The sequence below is a fragment of the Ictalurus furcatus genome, chromosome 22 (genome assembly GCF_023375685.1).
Source record: "Ictalurus furcatus strain D&B chromosome 22, Billie_1.0, whole genome shotgun sequence".
In the NCBI taxonomy this organism is placed as follows: Eukaryota; Metazoa; Chordata; class Actinopteri; order Siluriformes; family Ictaluridae; genus Ictalurus; species Ictalurus furcatus.
The window spans coordinates 5595723-5616971 of NC_071276.1; the positions used below are offsets into that span (position 1 = coordinate 5595723).

The 21249-nt window shown below is 37.7% G+C and overlaps 1 protein-coding gene across 1 annotated transcript in view; it reads left to right on the forward strand.

The window, feature by feature from the left end:
* hip1rb (huntingtin interacting protein 1 related b) overlaps positions 1–21249 on the forward strand; it is a 70027-nt gene that overhangs the window by 13618 nt on the left and 35160 nt on the right. Inside the window, exons 4-9 of the mRNA XM_053653916.1 lie at positions 376–432; positions 526–612; positions 994–1070; positions 9429–9490; positions 13655–13795; positions 13946–14003. Of these exons, the coding sequence (XP_053509891.1) occupies positions 376–432; positions 526–612; positions 994–1070; positions 9429–9490; positions 13655–13795; positions 13946–14003 (482 nt within the window). The remainder of the gene's footprint in view (positions 1–375; positions 433–525; positions 613–993; positions 1071–9428; positions 9491–13654; positions 13796–13945; positions 14004–21249) is intronic.

Genomic DNA, 21249 nt, shown 5'->3' on the forward strand with positions numbered 1-21249 from the left:
GCAAGGCCATGGCACAGTAGGATACTAGGGTATACTACTGTGCCATGGCCTTGCCTTCCTTACATTGACTTAGAGGAATTACTCCTGCCCTTAGGTTTTGTAGTGGAGCTCGGCTAGTTTGGCCTTGAAGTAGCTAAATTGAGGTTTACATGAACGATTCTCGTGTGTAAATGTACACACACTCAAGAGCACAAGCAGGCTATGAACATTGTCAAAAAATGTTCAAAATCACAATTTTTATGAGTATAAAATATAGCAAATAAATCTGTTTATATCCAGCAGGATATGAGGCCCATTATTTCACCGTGTACATGTTTGTAATGAAGTTGCACCACTATTATATTGGTTGTAATAATTTTTTTTTTTTATCAACAGACGCTACAAGACTGTATGAGACATTACAGTAACATTGCGGAGACTGGAACACTATGGGTAAGTTAAATAACGGTGTTAAAGTTGTCTTCTGCTTTCTTAGCAAGCAACTAAAGATGGATGATATTACTGATTGTTTAATATTGTTCCTAGGGTACCCACAGAGATAAATATGGATATGGACAGCTTGTTTCTCAATATACCAAGCTCATCTGCACTAAATTGTCATTCCATACTACAGTAAGTCTGCGTTTTTTAGGTTCAAATGATTTCTAAACCTGATCAGCATAAAACGAGTTATATAAATAAATATATCCTGATCACTTTCCCCTAATTTATGTTCTACATCAGTATGGCTGTTTGCATTTTTCAAGACTTAGTTACATAGTCTGTACATTAGCTCTCCATCTAGCATTCTGGTAAATGTAAAAGCATCCAGTGTAGACTACATTTTTATAAAGCTTATGCTTCAATATGTGAGCACAGTCATAAAAAATACTTTCTAGAAAATTTATGTCCATGGTGTGTAGCTTTATTTAAAGCCAATGAATACAGTATGTTTGGTCATTTAGTCTTAATTAGTACACGCTGCAAGAAACCTCTGTTTTTGTTTCTTCGTAGCATCCTGAAATCCGAGCCAACCTGGAAGCCTCAGATGAAGTCCTGGAGCGCACAGCAGGGACAGACATTAACAATGTGTATGTGCTAACTAATACTACTGTACTGACATATTGTAAAACTATAGCTAGGAGGATGATCAAATTTTAAAAAAGGTCAGAACAGAATTGCGTAACCACAGAACTGAGTTAATAATAAATATTTCATATCGAACCACTCAGTATTCACTTTTGTCCAGAACAGTTTGCATTTGCCCCCAGTAATGAAATATTGAATAAAAAAAATATAGAAATTATTATATATAATTATTATATATAATGTGTGTTAGACATAACATTAATGCACTCTAAATAAATTCAAATAGAGACATGAACAGTAGGTGGTGGTAGGGGTAACTTAAAAAAGAAACAAAAAAACCCTTACGCTATAGACAATGCCCACTTAGGATTTAAATCCGAATATGAAAACAAATATGAATATTTTGAGCACAGGAACAAATGATAGCATTGTGTTACACCCCAAGTGTGCCTCGAACAAGTTTTAAATTTGTGCATAAAAACTGCCAATATGCTTAAGGAATGCATACGTAGAGGCGGCTGTGGCTCAAGCAGTTGGCCACTAATCGTAGGGTTGACGATTCGATTCCTGGCCCACGTGACTCCACATACCGAAGTGTCCTTGGGCAAGACACTGAACCCCAATTTGCTCCCGATGGCAAGTTAGCGCCTTGCTTGGCAGCTCTGCTACCATTGGTGTGTGAGTGTGTGTGTGTGTGTGTGTGTGTGTGTGAATGAGAAAAAAAAAGCGTTTTGTAGAAGTAAGGTTTAAAAAGCGCTATATAAGTGCAGACCATTTACCATTTGATCACATGTGCGTTTGCACAGCTGTTGAGCGAATCTGGAGTGATTTTGTGTGGGTTTTAAACTCTGATATTAACAGCCATTGGACCAATTGCTGTAGTCTGGTCTTGCAGATGGAAAAGGCAGAGGGAAACCAAAGTGTGATGGAGGTGGTGAGCACACCCTCTTTGATGGTGGAATTGAATCTTTTCAGGATGGGTTGAGAGGGATATTGAGCTTCTTGTGCTGTGCTTTTTGAGGATGGTGGTGGTGTTTACCTATTTTATTGAGTTGGTGATGGTGGTCCTCAGGAATCTGAAAGACTTCTTGGACACAGCTGAACCGTTGATTGTCAGGGATTGGCAGGTGGAGGGATGCCCGTGGAAGTCAGTCAGCATTTCAGCCATCTTGGCAGCATTAAGATCAGGGTTGCTGTAAGGTGGTCTACTTCAAATCATCATCACTGCTGATGCATCACATTACACATTACATTGCATCATTCACAAACTTATTATTTTGATGAAGCTCTCTTGTGGTGCAGTCATTGGTGCAAAGGGAGCACAGGAGTGGTGAGGGAACACTGCTCTGTGGTACTTGTGCGGATTGTCTGAGAGTTGGAGGAAATTCACATGCTGCTTTCTTCCTGTCAGAAGATTTGGTTCCATTAACAGGAATTGGAGGGTATTTTAAGCTGGATGAGTCTGGTGTAGAGTAGGTCAGAAACAACAAGGCGATGCTAAAGTCTACAAACAAGATCCTTACATATTATTCGGAGTCCTAACACGTATTTAACAGTCAGTTTACCTGCAGTTACACTTTTCTACCAATTTTCTACATATGCATGGTCAGAAGTGTGCATGAATATACACACGTCCTCAAGCGTATCTTTTACATGGAGCAGAAATGAGCATGTTGAGCAATATCCGTATTCTTGAACATCAAAAGAGGGCATGGGTAACTGTGATTTGTTCCCACATGAGGTATGACATGATGGTGTTTACATTCTATGTACCATTGCCTCTGAAACTATTGAAGCAGCAAGGCCAATAAGTTTGTTTTTGCTATACTGTGAAAACATTTGTGTTTGAGATCAATAGATGAATGAGACAATGCATCAGAATTTCAGCTTTCATTTCCTGATATTTACATGTAGATTTGTTATACAACTTTGAACATGGCAACTTTTGTTTGAACCTAGACATTTTTCATGTGATCACAAATATTGGAACAGGTATTTCTTATTGCCCAGGGTTGCTCTGTTAGATTGATTGTTTAAACAATTAATGGGTCTGAAAGTCTACTCTTGGTTTGAGCCCTGTGATTCACTGTGAAGATACATTTGTTTTGAAGAAGGATAAACCAATATGAAAACCAGAGAGGTGTCTATGAGAGAAAAGCAAGCCATCCAGACATTGAACAGGCCGGCGAAGGAAAACAACAGCAGTTGATGACAAACACTGTGAGAGCTGTGAATAAAACTCCCAAAACAGTTGGTGACCTCATCTACAACATCCACAGGCCAGAGGTGAAGGTATCACAATTGAAGAAGACATCAAAAGCAGAAATATTGAGGCCATACCCCAAGATGCAAACCACTCATCAGCAGTAAGAATCAGAAGGCCAGATTGGAATTCAAAAAGAAATATAGAGACGAGGCACAAAAGTTCTGGACCCAAGATTAGGCCAAAGTGTGGAGAAAGAAGGGATCTGCTCATGATCCAAAACATATGAGCTCATCAGTCAAGTACGCTGGAGTTAGTGTCCTGGTTTGGGCTTGCATGGCTGATATTGGAATGGACTCATTAATCTTTTTTAATGTTGTAACTCATGATGGTGGTAGCAGAATGAATTCAGAAGTCTACAGAAACATTCTGTCTGCCAGGTTACAGAGAAATGCATATAGTCTAATTGGGAGGAACTTCATTATGCAGCAAGACAATGATGCAAAACTCACTGCAGACTCAACAAAGGACTTTTTTCCTTAAAATGGTACGTTTACTCAGTTTAAACATTTGAAATGTCTTCTATGTTCTATTTTGAATAACATATGGGTGCATGAGATTTGCACATCATTGCATTCTGTTTTTATTGACATTTTACACAGTGTCCCAACTTTTTTGGAATTGGGGTCGTATTCAAGAGTCTGAGGATATTATTTTCTGCTGCTCTTATCATTATCCAGTCATTATTACAGAAGTGACGTGAAAGAGAACCATTATGCACATTATGATTGTTGTGCTTGTTGAAATAAGCTCATATAACAAGGATTTAGTACAGAAATTACACACATCAATACTCGGACAATGACTACGGACCTAAGGACTATTCAGAAGTTACGTTGTAGTTATGCATGCAGAGGTGGAGTTGTAGTGAAACAGAGGTGTGTCTCAGTTTTATGTGATTTCTGCAAGTGTACTTTTTTGCGTGATATTGGCTCCAGTAGGAGCAGTTGCAATTGTCTGACAGTTTGCTGTAACCACAATATACGTCACATAAAATCTATGTTTTGAGAATTGTAAGTATGCTAAAAATGGAAAACTTGAGGCCAATATTACATACATAAATACGACACATTGTTACATTAAACCAAAATTGCAGTGATTAATGTGTGAATACTCAAATCTGATTGGTCAGAAGGTGTGCGTTATTTTGGTGTAACAGCATGGCGTGGACAGTAGTTCCGGCTGTAATCTGAACGATAGGTTATCGTCAATGTTCTAATACATTATTGTTCCTATTGTAATAGCTCAGACGCAGGGGCTTATACAGGAGAGGATCCACCTAAGCTAAGACTAATAAACAGGTTAAAAACATGTTGTTTAACAAAGTAAAACATACAATCTTTGATGTGGTGGCTCTGCTTTCCTGTGAGTCCTCAGTCAAAAATGTCTGTGAATGTGTGGCTCGCCAAGTCTGTGTGCTTGGTCCCTGGCAATGCTGTTTATTATTATAAATTATTATTATTATTTATTATTATTATTGGTGCTTGCATAGAAAAGCATCACTACTGTTCTCTCACACATTATTATTATTATTATTATTATTATTATTATTATGGAGAAAACACTAGTGCATATCTCATCCCACACAGTTTGTGCTACAGACTTCAATGAGGGTGCTATGACTTTTCTAAGCAATCAGACTTGAGGCATTCGAACCGCAGGCAAAAAAAATCGCACATTATTGGGCCTTAGAAAATGAATAGGGAATAAAACCTGGGTATCGCAGCTCTGACGTTTGGCTGACATGTTTATATCACATATCCTCTTGTACGTCTTGGGGAGTAGACCTGGTATATACACATCGCATTTCGGAATTTTCGCCGGAAATGTCCAGAAAATGGCGTTAGTCCAGCCTCATAGACAATAATGGGAAATTTTGGACACGCCCAACTACCACACTTTCAACGACACAGACATGAATGACATATCCAAGTGTTCGGCTTGGTTCAGGGAATCAGGAAATCCCATTTGGGAATTGATCCCATATGCATGTGGCATGGAATTTCACATCGGTATTCGCAATGCACACTAATGTAAAATGATTCTAGTGGAGCAAACAGACACTGTTTAGATTTTCTGTCTCCATAGAAAATCTTTGGCACCTAACTAGTCCCGTACCATTTGACTCTCAATTCTCGGGACGTGTACGCGATTACTTTTCTCACCATTCTCATGTATGTGAGATGAAAATTCCCTCGTACACATTCACTGAGAAATCAGTAGCGTGCAACAGGCCATAAACTGAGTGTAATCACCAAACCACTGCAGCCAGGTCATCAAACATCAAAACGATCGGCTCAGTGAGGAGAATCACATTATGGGGTATGACAGTACCCTTGACTCAATGTGCAGAATTGCATTATGGGTCATGTGGTGTCACATGCACGTCTCCACAAAACTGACCGTAACCACAAAACTACTGCAACATAGAGATGTGACGTATCAAAATGCTCAGCTCAATGAGGAGAATTATGTGATTGATATTCTATAGTGTCAGGTACACGTCACATGCACAATAATCCCCAAAGTAAGTGGAATCACAAAACTACCACAACATAGACATGTGACATATCAAAACACTTGGCTGACTGAGGAGAATTACATTATGGGTATTTTAGTGATGTCATGTGCATATGAGCGGTCTGCTATAAAGCTTATTATATTAAAAACTCGAGTAAAATACAATCATTATGCTACTGATGTAGGTCAAATTAGTTATGCTTCATTGAGCGTGCGCACACGTAGCTCCGCCTACTGACCAACATTTTCATTTCATCGCATATTTCAAATGTAACTTTCACATAAATACAGATAAATGAATCCATTTAAGAGTTGTTGTTGATGTGTTATTGGTCACTAAACAAATTTTGTTCCACCAAACATGACATTAGACTGTAATGTGTGTAATGTGCCCCATTACCTAAAATGTTTTTGACAGCCCTAGGCTAAACGCTATTTAAAACCTTATCTCGGATGTGTCTGCTATAAAGAACCTAAAACTTAGTCAATAAACATCATAAACTACAATGCTGTGAAAATGTATTTGCCCCATCCTGATTGCTCGTCTACAAATGGATGGTCTGATTATAAAATGTTCTGTGGCATTTAATATATCTCTGTATGCAGTCCTGATTTCTTCTGTTTTTGTGTATCTCTCATTCTAAATTCTATCAGAATTGATTATGCAGCAAGACAATGATCCAAAGCATAGAAGTAAGTCATAGTCCTAGAAGTAATTGAAAGACTGATCTCCAGTTATCAGAAGCGTTTGGTTGCAGTTATTGCTGCTAAAGGTGCCACAACCAAATTTTAACTTTAAGTGGGAAATTAGTTTTTCCCATTGGTGATGGGTGTTGGATAAATAATTTTTTTTTGCTTCAATAAAATAAAAATAAAAACTGTATTGCGTGTTTACTCAGGTTGCCTTTGTTTTATGTTGTATTTCGTTTGAAGATCTAAAACTATTTAGTATGAGAGATGTACAAAAACAGAACATACAGAACATGCAGATGATTTGCATAATCTCAATGCTGCATCCAGAAATTTCACTTAAACAGGTGCTTGTCCCACCTCTGAATAGGCACGGATTTTCAGATCACATAAATATTGATGTAACTTTTGGACCAAATCTTAATATGGCCTTAGATGAATGAGCAAGCATGCTTGCCTTAAATAAGTGCTTGTTTTGGCTAGTTTTGCTATCCAGCTTATGTTGATTCAGTAGTTAAGGCTGTAGGCTGTTAATATATAATGTTAAGAAGCACCATCAAACTGTAAATATTTTCTGCTTTAGGGGACTTGTCATGGAAGGCCTTGTACTCCTTTCAAGCTAAACTATGCGAAGAAAAGAATTTTGTTGTACTGTATATGTGTATCTGTACACATGTGTATATGTATAACGACACTGAAGGCTGGCTCACATTTTCAGTTGTCGGATCTCTGCCTCTGAAATCTTTTTTCCGCCACCCTGATAATGCTGCAGTGTAACTGCGCTTGTTCTGCTGTCACTACATAATATAGAGGTAACTGAGTGAGCTAACGTCTAAAGTTAGCGAAAGCACAAACTCTTCGTAGAGGCGAGAATTGCTCTGCTCTAATCCCTTAGCCTTCACATTAACTTGAATCCCACTCCTTTAGGCCAAGAACAGGAATCCAAGGCTAAAGTGGGCACAGGCAGGCTGAAACTATACAGTTGAAGATTAGAAAATGGCCAGTCAAGATTTTCCACTCTTTAACTGGTCAGTTTTGTGAACCTGTGCCCACTATTCTGATGTTTAATTTGAACATTAACTGAAACTCTCCTGTATCTGCATGATTGTATGCATTGTGCTGATGCTGCATGAATGTACATGTGTTCCTAGTAAAATCTTTAAATCCAGTAATTTAGACTTCAAAGTAATTTAAAGGGTGGGCATTTTCGCAAAATATATCATGTATCATATCATGTATAGCATTTTTTTTTAGGCAGAATCATGATCCACAATATTATCACAATGATTTTTCATGTTCGAGATTAAGGCTACTTTGCAAGTTATTGAACAGAGCAACCAGAGTCATTTCCCTCTTGATGAAAATATAACCAGGAAACATAACCTCAAAGGAAAAAGAATAACAGAGGCACCTTAGGCCAAAGTACCTTACCATACGTTTTTTTTTTTGTTTGTTTGTTTGTTTTAAAACAAACGTGTAGTTCCCAACAAAATTAATTCTTTCTAAAATGAAAACAATCATGCATGGTTAAGGTCATTTAAGAAAAAAATGATCAAAATATGCATCGGCTCTACTAATGGCTTCAGTAAGTGCAGCAAATGGAGAGGTGATTGACTGAGTGAGTGATTATTTAAATATTTTTTAGGGCTGCAACTAACGATTATTTTCATAATCGATTAGTTGGCCTATTTTTTTTTTCTTCAATTAATCGAAGGGGCGGGGCAGACTTTCAGTACCATTTTTTGCGTTTATTTAAAATAAAATCCACAAACTGAGTGTTACAAATATAAACTTCAGACTAAAACTTTACACAATTGTTTGTTCAAAACAGAAGAGAACCCAATACACACACACACACACACACACACACACACACACACACACCAGAATATATATTATTAATTTAGGACAGTAGTTTAATTCAGTGCTTTTTGTGCATCCATAAAGAGTAATGCATAAATACTTGTGTATATAATATAAACTAATATATAAGTTTATATTATATAATAGTATTCATGCATTGCTTTTTATAAAAGGTAACATTGACATAAATAGTAAACTGAAGAAAGTCATTGTCGGTGACTCTGGGTGTCTGCTAAAGCTAGCGGTGTCGCATTACGTGTGTATGACGTCATGCACCGTCGACTAGGAAGCGGCTTATACTCCCGGTTAGTAAAAAAACGCTAGTGTTCTATTTGAGATGATATTACCGTTCTAAAATTCATACACTAGACTGTAGAGTACACAGTGCATAGTGTAAGTGTACAGTACGTCATTTGGGACGACTTTAGTATTTAATATTTACTCTCCGAAGCATGTTTTCAGAAGAGATGTAGCGTAATGAGTAAATGTACCGTGCAGACTGACTAATCGATAATGAGATTCGTTGACTACAATTTTCAGAATCGATTATTATCAATTTTATTAATTAGTTGTTGCATCTTTAATATTTTTAAATACTGAAATGCAGAGGAAACCTAAGATAAGGAACTGCCTGACAGACATGAATATTTTTGGTTTGTTTTTGTGTACAGTATGTCAGGGAAAGTGCGAGCTAGACTAGCAAATAAAGTAAAGTCTGGTTTAAAAAAAAAAAGCTTGAGATGCCATGTCTGAACATTTTCAGTGCAGCTGACAAAATTAGGTAGCATCACAGTACATGCGATCTCTCTGTAAAAACAGATCGTGGAGACATTTTATGTGCAATCTTAAATTGTCCTATCGCTTGCCACCAGACTCCTAAAAAAAAAAAAAAAAAAAAAACCAGCAAAAAAAAACAAACAATTACTAGCTTATGTCACCAACTCTGAATGCAGCCCTAAACGAGTGTCTAAGCTGCTGAAGGACATGGTTGACTTATGAGACCATCTTTTTTTCCTGTGCTCAGTTTCCAGCTCACAGTCGAGGTGTTTGATTACATGGATACAGAGCTTCGTCTTGCTGAGATGGGTGAGTATGCCTGTATTTTAGTGATCAGTCCTTTGCACACAGTAAGATTTGATAGGAATTCCTTCATCTTGCTGGTCATACCAGAATTGCCATACAGCTACATTTAATAGTATAAGCAAAGAGGTCTTCATTAAAATCCTCTTCACTTCTTTTAGATCTTTTAAGACCAGCTATTTGATTAACTATCTGTATCTTGAAAATTGGTTAATATTGAAATGTACACTGATCAGCCATAACATTAAACCACTAACGGGTGCCGTGAATAACTTTTGATTATCCTATTACAGCTGCACCTGTCAAGGGGTGGGATATATTAGGCATCAAGTGAACAGTCAGTTCTCGAAGTTGAGGTGTTGGAAGCAGGAAAAATGAGTGATTTTGACAAGGACCAATTTGTGATGGCTAGAAGACTGGGTCAGAGCATCTCCAAAACAGCAGATCTTGTGTGTGTTTCTTGCTATGCAGTGGTTAGTACGTATAAACAGTAGTCCAAAGAAGGACAACCGGTGAACCGGCGACAGGGTCGTGAGCACCCAAGGCTCACTGATGCACATGGGGAGCGAAGGCTAACCCGTCTGGTCCGATTCCATAGAAGAGCTGCTGTAGCACAAATTGCTGGAAAAGTTAATGCTGGCTATGATTGATGGGTATCAGAACACAGTACAGTGCAGCTTGCTGTGTAGATGCAGACCGGTCAGAGTGCCCATGCTGAGCCCTGTCTACTGCCGATAGCACCTACAATGGGCATGTGAACATCAGAACTGGACCATGAAGCGATGGAAGAAGGTCGCCTGGTCTGATGAATCATGTTTTCTTTTACAGAGTTGTGAAAAAGTATATGCCCACATCCTGATTTCTTCTGTTTTTGTGTACATCTCGTACTAAATAATTTTAGATCTTCAAATGAAATGCAACCTGACTAAACACACAATAGTTTTTATTTTGTATTTTTTAAAAAAAAAACTTTTATTATTGAAACGAAAAAGTTATCCAACACCGATCACCCATGTGAAAAACTAATTGTTGTGCCACCTGTAGCAGCAATAACTGCAACCAAACGTGTCTGATAACTGGAGATCAGGCTTTCGCTTACTTCTAGGACTATGATTTACTCCTATGCTTTTGGATCTTTGTCTTACTGCATAATCCAGTTGCTCTTGAGTTTCAATTTATGGACTTGAAGACCAGACATTCTCCTTTAGGATTTTCTTGTAGAAAGTAGAATTCATGTTTCCCTCAATTATTGCAAGTTGCCCAGGCCCTGAAGCAGCAAAGCATCCCCACACCATCACACTTCCACCACCATGCTTGACCGTAGGCAAGGGCGGACTGGGACCAAAAAGTGGCCCTGGTCTTTCTGCCCCTGAGCGGACCACCACACCCAGGCCACAGCATGCCACGTCATAACACACCGGCTCATTGATGGTTAGACCAATTTTTAACACCACTTACTAGCATAAAAATATAATGTAATATAGAAACATAAATGCTATTTAAACATATTTATTTGAAGTAGCACTGAACAGTCAACAAGTCATATTTGTGAAACAGAAGAACATCAAGACATCATTTTAGAATTATCTGGGTGTAGTTTAGGAGAACTGCATAACTCAACTGTACAACTTCTGAATCAGGACTGAAACTTTGTTTTTTAACATGAATTATCAGCATGGCACACTATCATCCCCTATGATCATGTCTGGGTTTCTCTTGGGAGTAGGTCAGCAGAGATTTAGGAGGGAATGAGGAGGAGGAGAAGAGGGGTGTATACATATGAGTGTGTGTGTGTGTGTGTGTGTGTATGTGGATGAGAGTGTATATTTGAAAGAGCATGTCTATGTGTATGAAAGAGAGTTTGTGTGTATGAGAGAGAGAGAGAATGAATTTTAATGCTAGAATAATCTGTAATGCTAGAACCTTCAGTGCCTGCAGAACTGCAACTTGCCTTCACGCCAAAGGCAAAATCTGTTCATTGTAAAACATTTCACAGCATCTGCCTCTAACGGCTTAAACTTTTCTTTTTGCAGAGATTTTCAGCTCCACCTTATGTTTTCTTCCCTTCCCTTTTTCCTCCATGGAAATTAATCTCGCTGTCCGTGTGAATTAGATGTAAAAGGGGGCGCATTTCAAGACACACAATGGAGCAGACCAAACAAATTTTTGAGAGGGGGAGAGGGACAATAGTTTAGAAGTATTTAGAGGGAGACAAACAACAAAACCCGCCCCCTCCCCACCAAGTTGGGCCGCATCCGTGCCGAAGGAAAGGAGGTGCAATATTATGGTTACTGTCATTACATATATGTGTATATATAAATAATGAGAGTAACGATATTATTACGATAATATATAAAATTTCCGTAGCAGTGGGCTGGCTCACTTTGCTCAGCGGCCCACCCGGGAAAACTCACAGTGCTCCAGATGGTCAGTCCGCCCATGACTATAGGTATGATGTTCTTTTTGTGGAATTCTGTGTTTGGTTTACACCAGATGTAATGGGTCCCCTTTCTTCCAAACAGTTCCACTTTCAACTCATCAATCCACAGAACGTTCTCCCAAAAGGTTTGAGGATCATCAAGGTGTGTTTTGGTAAAATTCAGACGAGTCTTAATGTTCTTCTGGGTTAGCAGTGGTTTTCACCTTGCCACTCTTCCATGGATGCCATTTTTGCCCAGTGTCTTTCTGATAGTGGAGTCATGAACAGTGACCTTTATTGATGCAAGAGAGGCCTGTAGGTCATTTGATGTTGTCTTGGCTCTTTTCTGACTTGCTGGATGAGCAGTTGCTGTGCTCTTTGAGGAATTTTGGAAGGTTGTCCACTTCTGGGAAGGTGCACTACTGTGCTGAGTTTTTCCATTTGGAGATAATGACTCTCACTGTGGTTCTGTTTAGTCCCAGAGCCTTTGAAATAGCTTTGTAACCCTTCCCAGACTGATGTATTCAATCATCTTCATCATTTCTGGAATTTCTTTCAACTTTGGTATAGTGTGTTACTGGGTAAGATGTCATGGTGTTGATAATGATAACATTCTCATTTAAAAACTGTATCATATGGAAGGCTGGGTGCATGTGCATTGCTTACCTGGGGAAGAGATGGCACCAGGATGCACTTTGGGAAGAAGGCAAGCTGGCAGAAGCATTGTAATGCTCTAGGCAGTGTTCTGCTGTGTCCTGGCATTCATATGGATGCTACTTTGACACGTAGTACCTACCTAAACATTGTTGCAGACCAAGTCAATAATGGCAGTGGCCTCTTTCAGCAGGAAATGTGCCCTTCCACACTGCAAAAAAGGTTCAGGAATGGTTTGAGGAACATGACAAAGAATACAAGGTGTTGAATTGGCCTCCAGATTTCCCAGATCTCAATCTGACCGGGCATCTGTGGGATGTGCTGGACAAACAGGTCTAATCCATAGAGCCCCCTCTGCAAATTGTGGTCTTGTGGAACCCATGCCTCAATGGGTTAGAGCTGTTTTGGCTGCACAAGAGGGATCTACACACAGTATTAGGCAGGTGGTTTTAAAGTTATGGCTGATTGGTGTACGTTTAATGGATGTAATATATTGCTTGTAAATGAACCTAAAGCTTGATATCTATACAGTGACAAATGCCCTATACATGTTATGACCACAAAGAATGCAAATATACATTTTTCTTTTTCTTGGGGAAACAAGTATTTCACACAAATGTTTTTGATGTATGGACATTATTCCACTCCATAATTCCCCATTCCTTCTCCCAGTCTTTGCAGTCATATAATAGAAATGGTTCTGTACTTCATAGACACACTGCACGTTGCTTTTTTGCATAAATTTGTCAGATTTATTTCAAAGTAATTTCTATCGAACAAGATTTTGGCGGCCATGGAGTATTTTGAACCTAGCGAAATCTGTCAGCAGTTCATATTTTTGACAGTGAGTGTGCTGTGCCACAATTTGCCACCTTTGGCAGCATTGAGAAAGTTGAACAAATCAGTTGCTGTCAAATAGAGCTTTATTTAAAGCGTTGGCCAATTAAAAAAGTAGTTATTATTTCAAAGGAATTTAAATGTATTGAGTTGAGAATAAGAACTTCATGAAGATTAATGTTTGTTGAATGGTTGATGTAATTTCGCTATGGACAAGCCACCACTATTCTCTATTTTTTGTGTTTTCTATTCTTTCACAGTCCTACGACACCTCAATACCTCCATTGCCATCTCAACCTTGCCAGCAGGGCAGTGTAAACTAGCACCACTTATTCAGGTCATCCAGGACTGTAGTCACTTGTATCACTACACTGTCAAGCTGCTATTCAAGTTACATGCCTGTGAGTCTTTTTGTACCTTTCTTGTTTTGAATTTTAAATGAATGTTTATGCTATTTATTGATTGGTTTGCAACCATTTTTGTTACCCTGTGTTGTATGTGATTCATTAGATAGCAAGGGATGTGTTAAATATACATGTTTTGGACCTTAGGTTTACCGGCTGATACACTCCACGGCCATCGTGAACGGTTCCATGATCAGTTCCACAGGCAAGTAGAATGTTGTTTAGACGACAGCAATCTCAAAACTTTATACTGAAAAATTGTATCATTTAAATATAATGTACACCACTTTGTGTGATAGTTTTGACCAATAATCTTCAAAAAACAAAGAAATAAAAAATTAAAATGTTAACAGATGCATTTACATATATTAACATGTACAAAATGTCCGATATTTTTCTTTTTTCTTTTTGCTTAGAACAGTAATTTTGAGACTTGGTCAATAATTATTGAGGACCTAAGGACATGACCACTACACACAATCCAAAAACTTACTTCTAGCTGCCTGGGTTCCTAGTAGAGATGCACCGATACTAAATTTCTTAGCCGATAACCGATTATTCAGAGTGATATCGGCCGATACAGATAGTTCTGCCTTCTATGTCTTCTTTTAAATGAATAATAATTAATTCAACAATTCTGAAGGAAATGCAAATAAAAACTTTCTCTTCATTTCAACAAGTTGTTTGACAGTAACTGGTCTCAAAAACAGAAAACACATTACTCTAATTAACATTAACACATGAACTAAATTCTGAAGATTAAAGTAAGATTTCTTAACTTATTGAATGTTATTAATTCATCTTAACACTGATTACGTTTACATGGACAGCAGTAATTTAATTATTGACCTTACTCTGAGTAAGATAATGTGATTAAGGTGTTTACATGAGTCGCTTTTAGAATACTCCTTTCATGTACCCGTTTTACATGTTATAGATCATAATTAGATTAACGGCACACGTCATTACGTCTCCTCGCCACACCGTCCGACGTCCCTCCAAAATTTCACGTATCAACATACAGTTCGTCTTCGTTATGGTACCGTATACAGTTTTGGGTGTTTTTATTAAATATTTTTTACAAACGCTTTAAGTGCAGTTAATTATTTGTCATGCTGTACGTGCAAATAGACAACTGCTTGAAGCCGTGGGTGTGTCCCAAACCGCGTACTTACCGTCTATATAGTAGCCGAGATACATGTATTTTTCCCCACTACAGGCCTACAGTAGGCAAGTACGCGGTTTGGGACACAGCCGTGCTTTCTTGTTCGCCGTAAAACGGTTGAGCACTGCCGTGTGATCGTGTCCTGTCGCAAAATGCGGTGAAAATTCTCACACAACGTTAATAATGTGATTAAGGTGTGTACATGTCTGTAATACATGTCTATAATGCGACTAAAACAGGAATACTCCACACGTCTTAATTCCATTTGTGTTTACTTCGAGTATGGTCTTAATCAGATTAAGTTAATTAAAAATTGCTGTTTACGTGGTAATTTCTTAGTGACAGTATTGTCTTAATCGGGTTAATAGTGGATTATTGTTGTCCATGTAAACGCACTGAGTGATTGAATTGTAAAATTTGTCTCACATTCACTCACCACAAACAGAAAGCATTTCTACTTCATCATTGAACATAAAACTGGTAATATATATCAACTTTTTTATATATTAACATTAACTGGATATGAAATACACTACTCTATAAATATATTTTTCTGTGCAATATATATATATATATATATATATATATATATAGTCAACTCCTCTTCATTTAAATCTTTCAACGGTGTACTGGCCCTTTAATTCAGCGCGAGCAGCGTGGGGGGGGTAAAATAAATTAGACTCGACACCGAAAATCCCACTTCACTGCTGTAGTGTCCGGTGTAAAATTTTCAGTGCAGAGATTAGAGCTTACAAACTGCAGTTTTGTCATCATTCCACAGAAGAGACATCTTCTTTACACACGGCACGCAATCAATGTGTTTTCCCGCCCTCTTTTGATTGACAGGATATAATCGGCCCTGATCATCAGATATTTTTAAATTATTGGCCGATAACGGGAAAAATAGCCTTTATCTGCAATACTGATTATCGACCGATACATCGGTGCATCTTTAGTTCCTAGTAGAAGTTTTTATGACCGAATTAAGTAGGAGGAAGTTACTAAGCATCCAGTGACTAATGTCCTTTACACATTCCTCACTTTTATTAGGCTGGTATCTGTCATCTGGCTTTGCTGAAACATATAGCTGTGTGTCTTTGGCATTTCAGTGGAAGGTAATGTCAGTTTATGAATAATTGTACCCAGCGATAGCATATATGGGGCAGCTGTGGCTCAGGTGGTAGAGTGGGTTGTCCACTAATCGTAGGGTTGGAGGTTCGATTCCCGGCCCACGTGACTCCACATGCCGAAGTGTCCTTGGGCAAGACACTGAACTCCAAGTTGCTCCCGATGGTGTGAGTCTGTGTGTGAATGGGTGAATGAGAAACCATGTAAAGGGCTTTGTATAACCTCTAAGGTTAAAAAAGAAAAGCACTATATAAGTGCCTACCATTTCCCATATATAGAGAGAAGAGCAGGTCCAGAACAGAGCCAGAAAAATATTGTGATCAATGATATCAAAAGTTGCACAGTAAGCAACACAAGCAAGGAAGACACAACCCTGATCGGAGGCCAGTAGTGATCATTTAACACACAAACCTATACCGTAACTGGAAGATTTCATGAATATTATTCCTATGCAAGTATGAGCGTAACTGCTGTCCTACAACCTTTTCTAGGATCTTAGAGATAACAGGGAAGTTTGGTATTGGCCTATAGATGGACAACTGACAGAGGTCAATGTCAGTTTTTATTTATTTATTTATTTATTTTATAAGTGGTTTGAAACAACTAGTTTATAGGACTTGGGTATATAGCCAGTGCTAAGGGAACAGTTTATTACTTTTAATATAGGTGCATTTAGTTCTAGTAGTGTGTATTTAAGGAAATGTGTAGGTGAGTGAGCTAGTACACAAGTGCATTTTTTGAGGAGAAAATTTGTAAAGATTTGTTTGGTTTGTTAGTATGGTCTGGGTAAACAATTCTAAACAACGACTCTCCTGATGTGCTTATATTATTTTCTTCATTGTTAGTTATTACATTGTTTGACTTTATGTTTATGCTCTGAATTTTCTGTCTAATATTCTCTATTTTGTCACTGAAAAAATTGATAGTCATCGCTACTACACAGCTATATGATTCAGCAAATCCAGTTGACAGACACCAGGGCAGTGGGTTGCTCAGTGGTTAATGTTGAGAGTTCAAATCTCAGCACTGATAAAACTGCCACTGCTGGGGCCTTGAGCAAGGCCCTTAACCCTCAACTGCTCAGTTGTATAAAATGAGATAAATCTAAGTCGCTTTGGATAAGGGCTTCTTACTGTTTCTATTTGTTCTTCTGTGGAGGTCTTGTTCCTAGTTAACTTGCTGTTTCATTCAATAAGTATCTAGGATTATTGTTAGTTACTGTGGAAAGATATATATTTGGAATAATATATATATATATATATATATATATATATATATATATATATATATATAACGTGTATATATATATAACGTGTGTATATATATAAAAATGTATTTGGAATACTACTAATTTAGTTTGACACCATTCATGTTACTTTTGCATGATCTTTTTCACAGTGCGAGTGTGATCATTATACCAGGGTACTAATTTTCCCTCTAATAAGTTTTCTTTTAAGTAGGCTACATTTATGTAGAGTGTAGCAGAATGACAGTACATCTTATTTTTTTGCATAACTAAATGTATTTTGCATCACCAGTGGCAGAAAATGTGAAAGTTCTCCTAGATAAAATTGTCACAAAGAGCAAGTAACCACTATGATAAACAAATGTCTTTCACATCCTGCACCCATTCCCCTTCAGTGAATTGGCTTTTATGCCAGGCAAATTTTGGTCTGACTGCTGTTTGAGCTGAAAAAGCAAGGGGTCAAAATTTGTACAATGGAAATTAAAAAGTCTACACACCCCTGTGAAAATAGCAAGTTTTTGTGGTGTAAAAATAAATAAATAAAACATGTCAGAACTTTTAATACCCTCAATGTGAAATTACATGTTTATAAAAAATGAAGTAAAAAACTATCAGAAATATTTTAGGAAAAAACACGGGGAAAAAAATTCAATAACCTGGTTGCACAAGTGTGCACATCATTCTATAATTGGGGATGTGGCTGTGTTCAGAACCAATGGCATCCAATCTCATGTTCAAATGTAATTATCGTACAGCATCAATTAAATTATTCTGATTAACCCAAAATAAAGACCATCTGTTTCTCTAGGATTATCTTAAAATCTCTTGGTTTTATCTGACTCCTGAAGCCATGGTCTGCAAAGAGTTAATAAAGCGTGTACAATATCTCAGGAGAAGGGGTATAAAAGAATTTGCAAAACATTAGCTGTACCATGGAACACTGTGAAGGCCTTCACCAACAAGTGGGGAAAATGGGGTACCACTGTGATATTACCAAGAACAGGACATTCCTCCAATATTTACAAGAAGACAAGAAAAATAATTACCATGGAGGCTGCCAAGAGACCTACGGCAACATTAAAGGAGCTGCAGGAATATCTGACAAGTACTGATTACTCTCTGCATGTGACAACAGTCTCTCGTATTCTTCACATGTCTGGGCTATGGGGTAGGGTGACTAGTCCTTTAGCACAAAACCATCCAAGCTCAACAAAGTCACCCCAAACAAGGAGGCAAAAAGTATAATAATTCCAGAAGGTATGTTTGGTGCAAAAGAAAAAAAAGCGCTTCACCAAAAGAACATCATACTCGCAATGAAGCATGGTGGTGGCAGCATTGTGCTTAAGGGCTGCTTTTCTTCAGTCAGAACTGGGGCTTTTATGAAGGTGGAGGGAATCATGAATAGCTACAAATACCAGTCGATTTTAGTGCAAAACCTTCAGCTGTCTTCTGTTAAACTGAAGATGAAAAGGAATTTCACCTTTCAGCACGACAATGACCCAAAGCATAAATCCAAATCAACAAAGATGCTTAAACAAAAGATGATCAATGTTTTTGGATGACCTAGCTAGAGTCTACACCTGAATCGAATTAAAAATCTATGGGGTGACCTGAAGTGGGCTGTGCACAGGACATACCCTCACAATCTGATGGATCTAGAATGTTTTTGCACTACTGCTGATAAACTGAGTGAAATATATATATATATATATATATATATATATATATATATATATATATATATATATATATATATACACAGTGGTGAAGAGAATACACATAAACAGATACAGGGACAACCAAACTCACAGTCAGAACCAGACAAGAGTCAAAACCAGAACACAGAATATTTATAGCCACAAGGGCAAGCAACATGAACCAAACACAATCTCCTAACACCAGATCACATGTAACCACCTCCAACATCCTCCTCTCTCTCTCTTCCCTCGTCCTCTTTAAATATGGGCGCCATTCAGTGATGTCATCCGGGACGGCGGGAGCAAGGCAGGCTAGGGCAGGCTGGAAACTCTGGGAGGAAGTTTGGACCTGCACACAAAATATGGCACAGCACAAAGAAAAAAACTTCCCATCCCAAAGATAGCGGGTTGTAACACTTGCCAAATCAAGATGTGCCACACTGACAGACTCTTACCCAAAAAGATTAAGTGGTGTAATAAAATCAAAAGGTGATTCAACAAAGTATTATTTTAGGGGTGTGCACACTTATGCAACTAGGTTATTGTAAGACCCACCCACCCCCCTTCTCCTTTTAAAAAAAAGTTTCTGGATGTTTTTCACTTTATTTGTATACTTTACAGTTTTACTTTAACGGTAGGGAAATATCTGACATGATTTATCTTGGTTTTATTCTTTTACTTCACAAAAACCTGCCATTTTAACAGGGGTGTGTATACTTTTTATATCCACCATAAATGCTGCTGCTGAACTGTAGATGTTAGCACCTCTGTGGTAAGTCCATACAAGTTATTCTGGTGACTGGTTAATTGATACTCTATTAAAGCTTCCAGGTTTTATTATGATGAGCACAGGGCTTCAACTTTTTACACCAAATAAAAATGAAATGATAGGTGGTGAATAGCAAAGAAGTTTGTGATGATATAGAAGTTTAGCAAACATTTTGCATTTTATTTTATTTCATTATTTATTTATTTATTATTTTTAAAACTATTTCAGCCTTTTCCTATAATGCTCAGGTTACTGGTCTCTAAAAAGGACACATTTGTGTTTAATTAAATGTGAACGGTTTTCTCTGTTATAAAAACAGCATCTTGGTCAGGTCAATGAATTTGTTAGGAATGTGAAATTACAGTGCCCTCCACAAATATTGGCACCCTTGGTATGAGCAAAGAAGGCTGTGAAAATTTGTCTTTATTGTTTAAACTTTTGATCTTTTGTTAAAAAAATTCATTCTCTGTTCTCATTGATGTTCCCAAATTTCTCAGTCTGGGAATTAATAAAGTATTATCCTATCTTAAAAACAGCCCCAAAACATTAAAGAGCCACCATATATACCATATTTAACCGTGGGCATGAGGTACTTTTCCATATGGCTACCTCTCTGTGTCCTCACCTCTGGTCTTTATTACCAAAAAGCTCTATTTTGGTTTCATCTGACCATAGAACCCGATCCCATTTGAAGTTCCAGTAGTGTCTGGCAAACTGAAGACACTTGAGTTTGTTTTTGGATGAATGTAGAGGCTTTTTTTCTTGAAACCCTTCCAGACAACTTCAGATTGTAGTTTTGGAGACTTTCTGACCCCAAGACACAACTAACTTCTGCAATTCTCCAGCTGTGATCCTTGGAGATTTTTTGGCCACTCGAACCGTCCTCTTCACAGTGCGTTGAGATGATATAGACACACGTCCAATTCCAGGTTGATTCATAACATTTCCAGTTGATTGGAACTTCTTAATTATTGCCCTGATGGAAGAAATGGGCATTTTCAATGCTTGTGCTATTTTCTTATAGACACGCCCCATTTTGTGAAGCTCAACAACCTTTTGCTGCACATCACAGCTATATTCCTTGGTCTTAGCCATTGTCATGAATGACTAAGAAAATTTGGCCTATGTGTTGCCTTGTATTTATAACCCTGTGAAACAGGAAGTCATGGTTGAACAATTTCCTGTTCCTAGTCACCCAGGTGTACTAAAAATGTAAAATATCAATGGGAATATACGTCAAATATATTTCTCATATGAATTCATAGGGGTGCCAATAATTGTTGCACACTTATATTTAACAACGATATATTTTTTTTCTGATAAACCTGTGTTGTTTGCAATTGTTTGATCTCCATGAGAGCAGAGTATTTTTGTGAATTTTTTTTAACAAAAGATCAAAGGTTAAACAATAAAAGTAATTTCATAGCCTTCTTTGCTCATATTTAC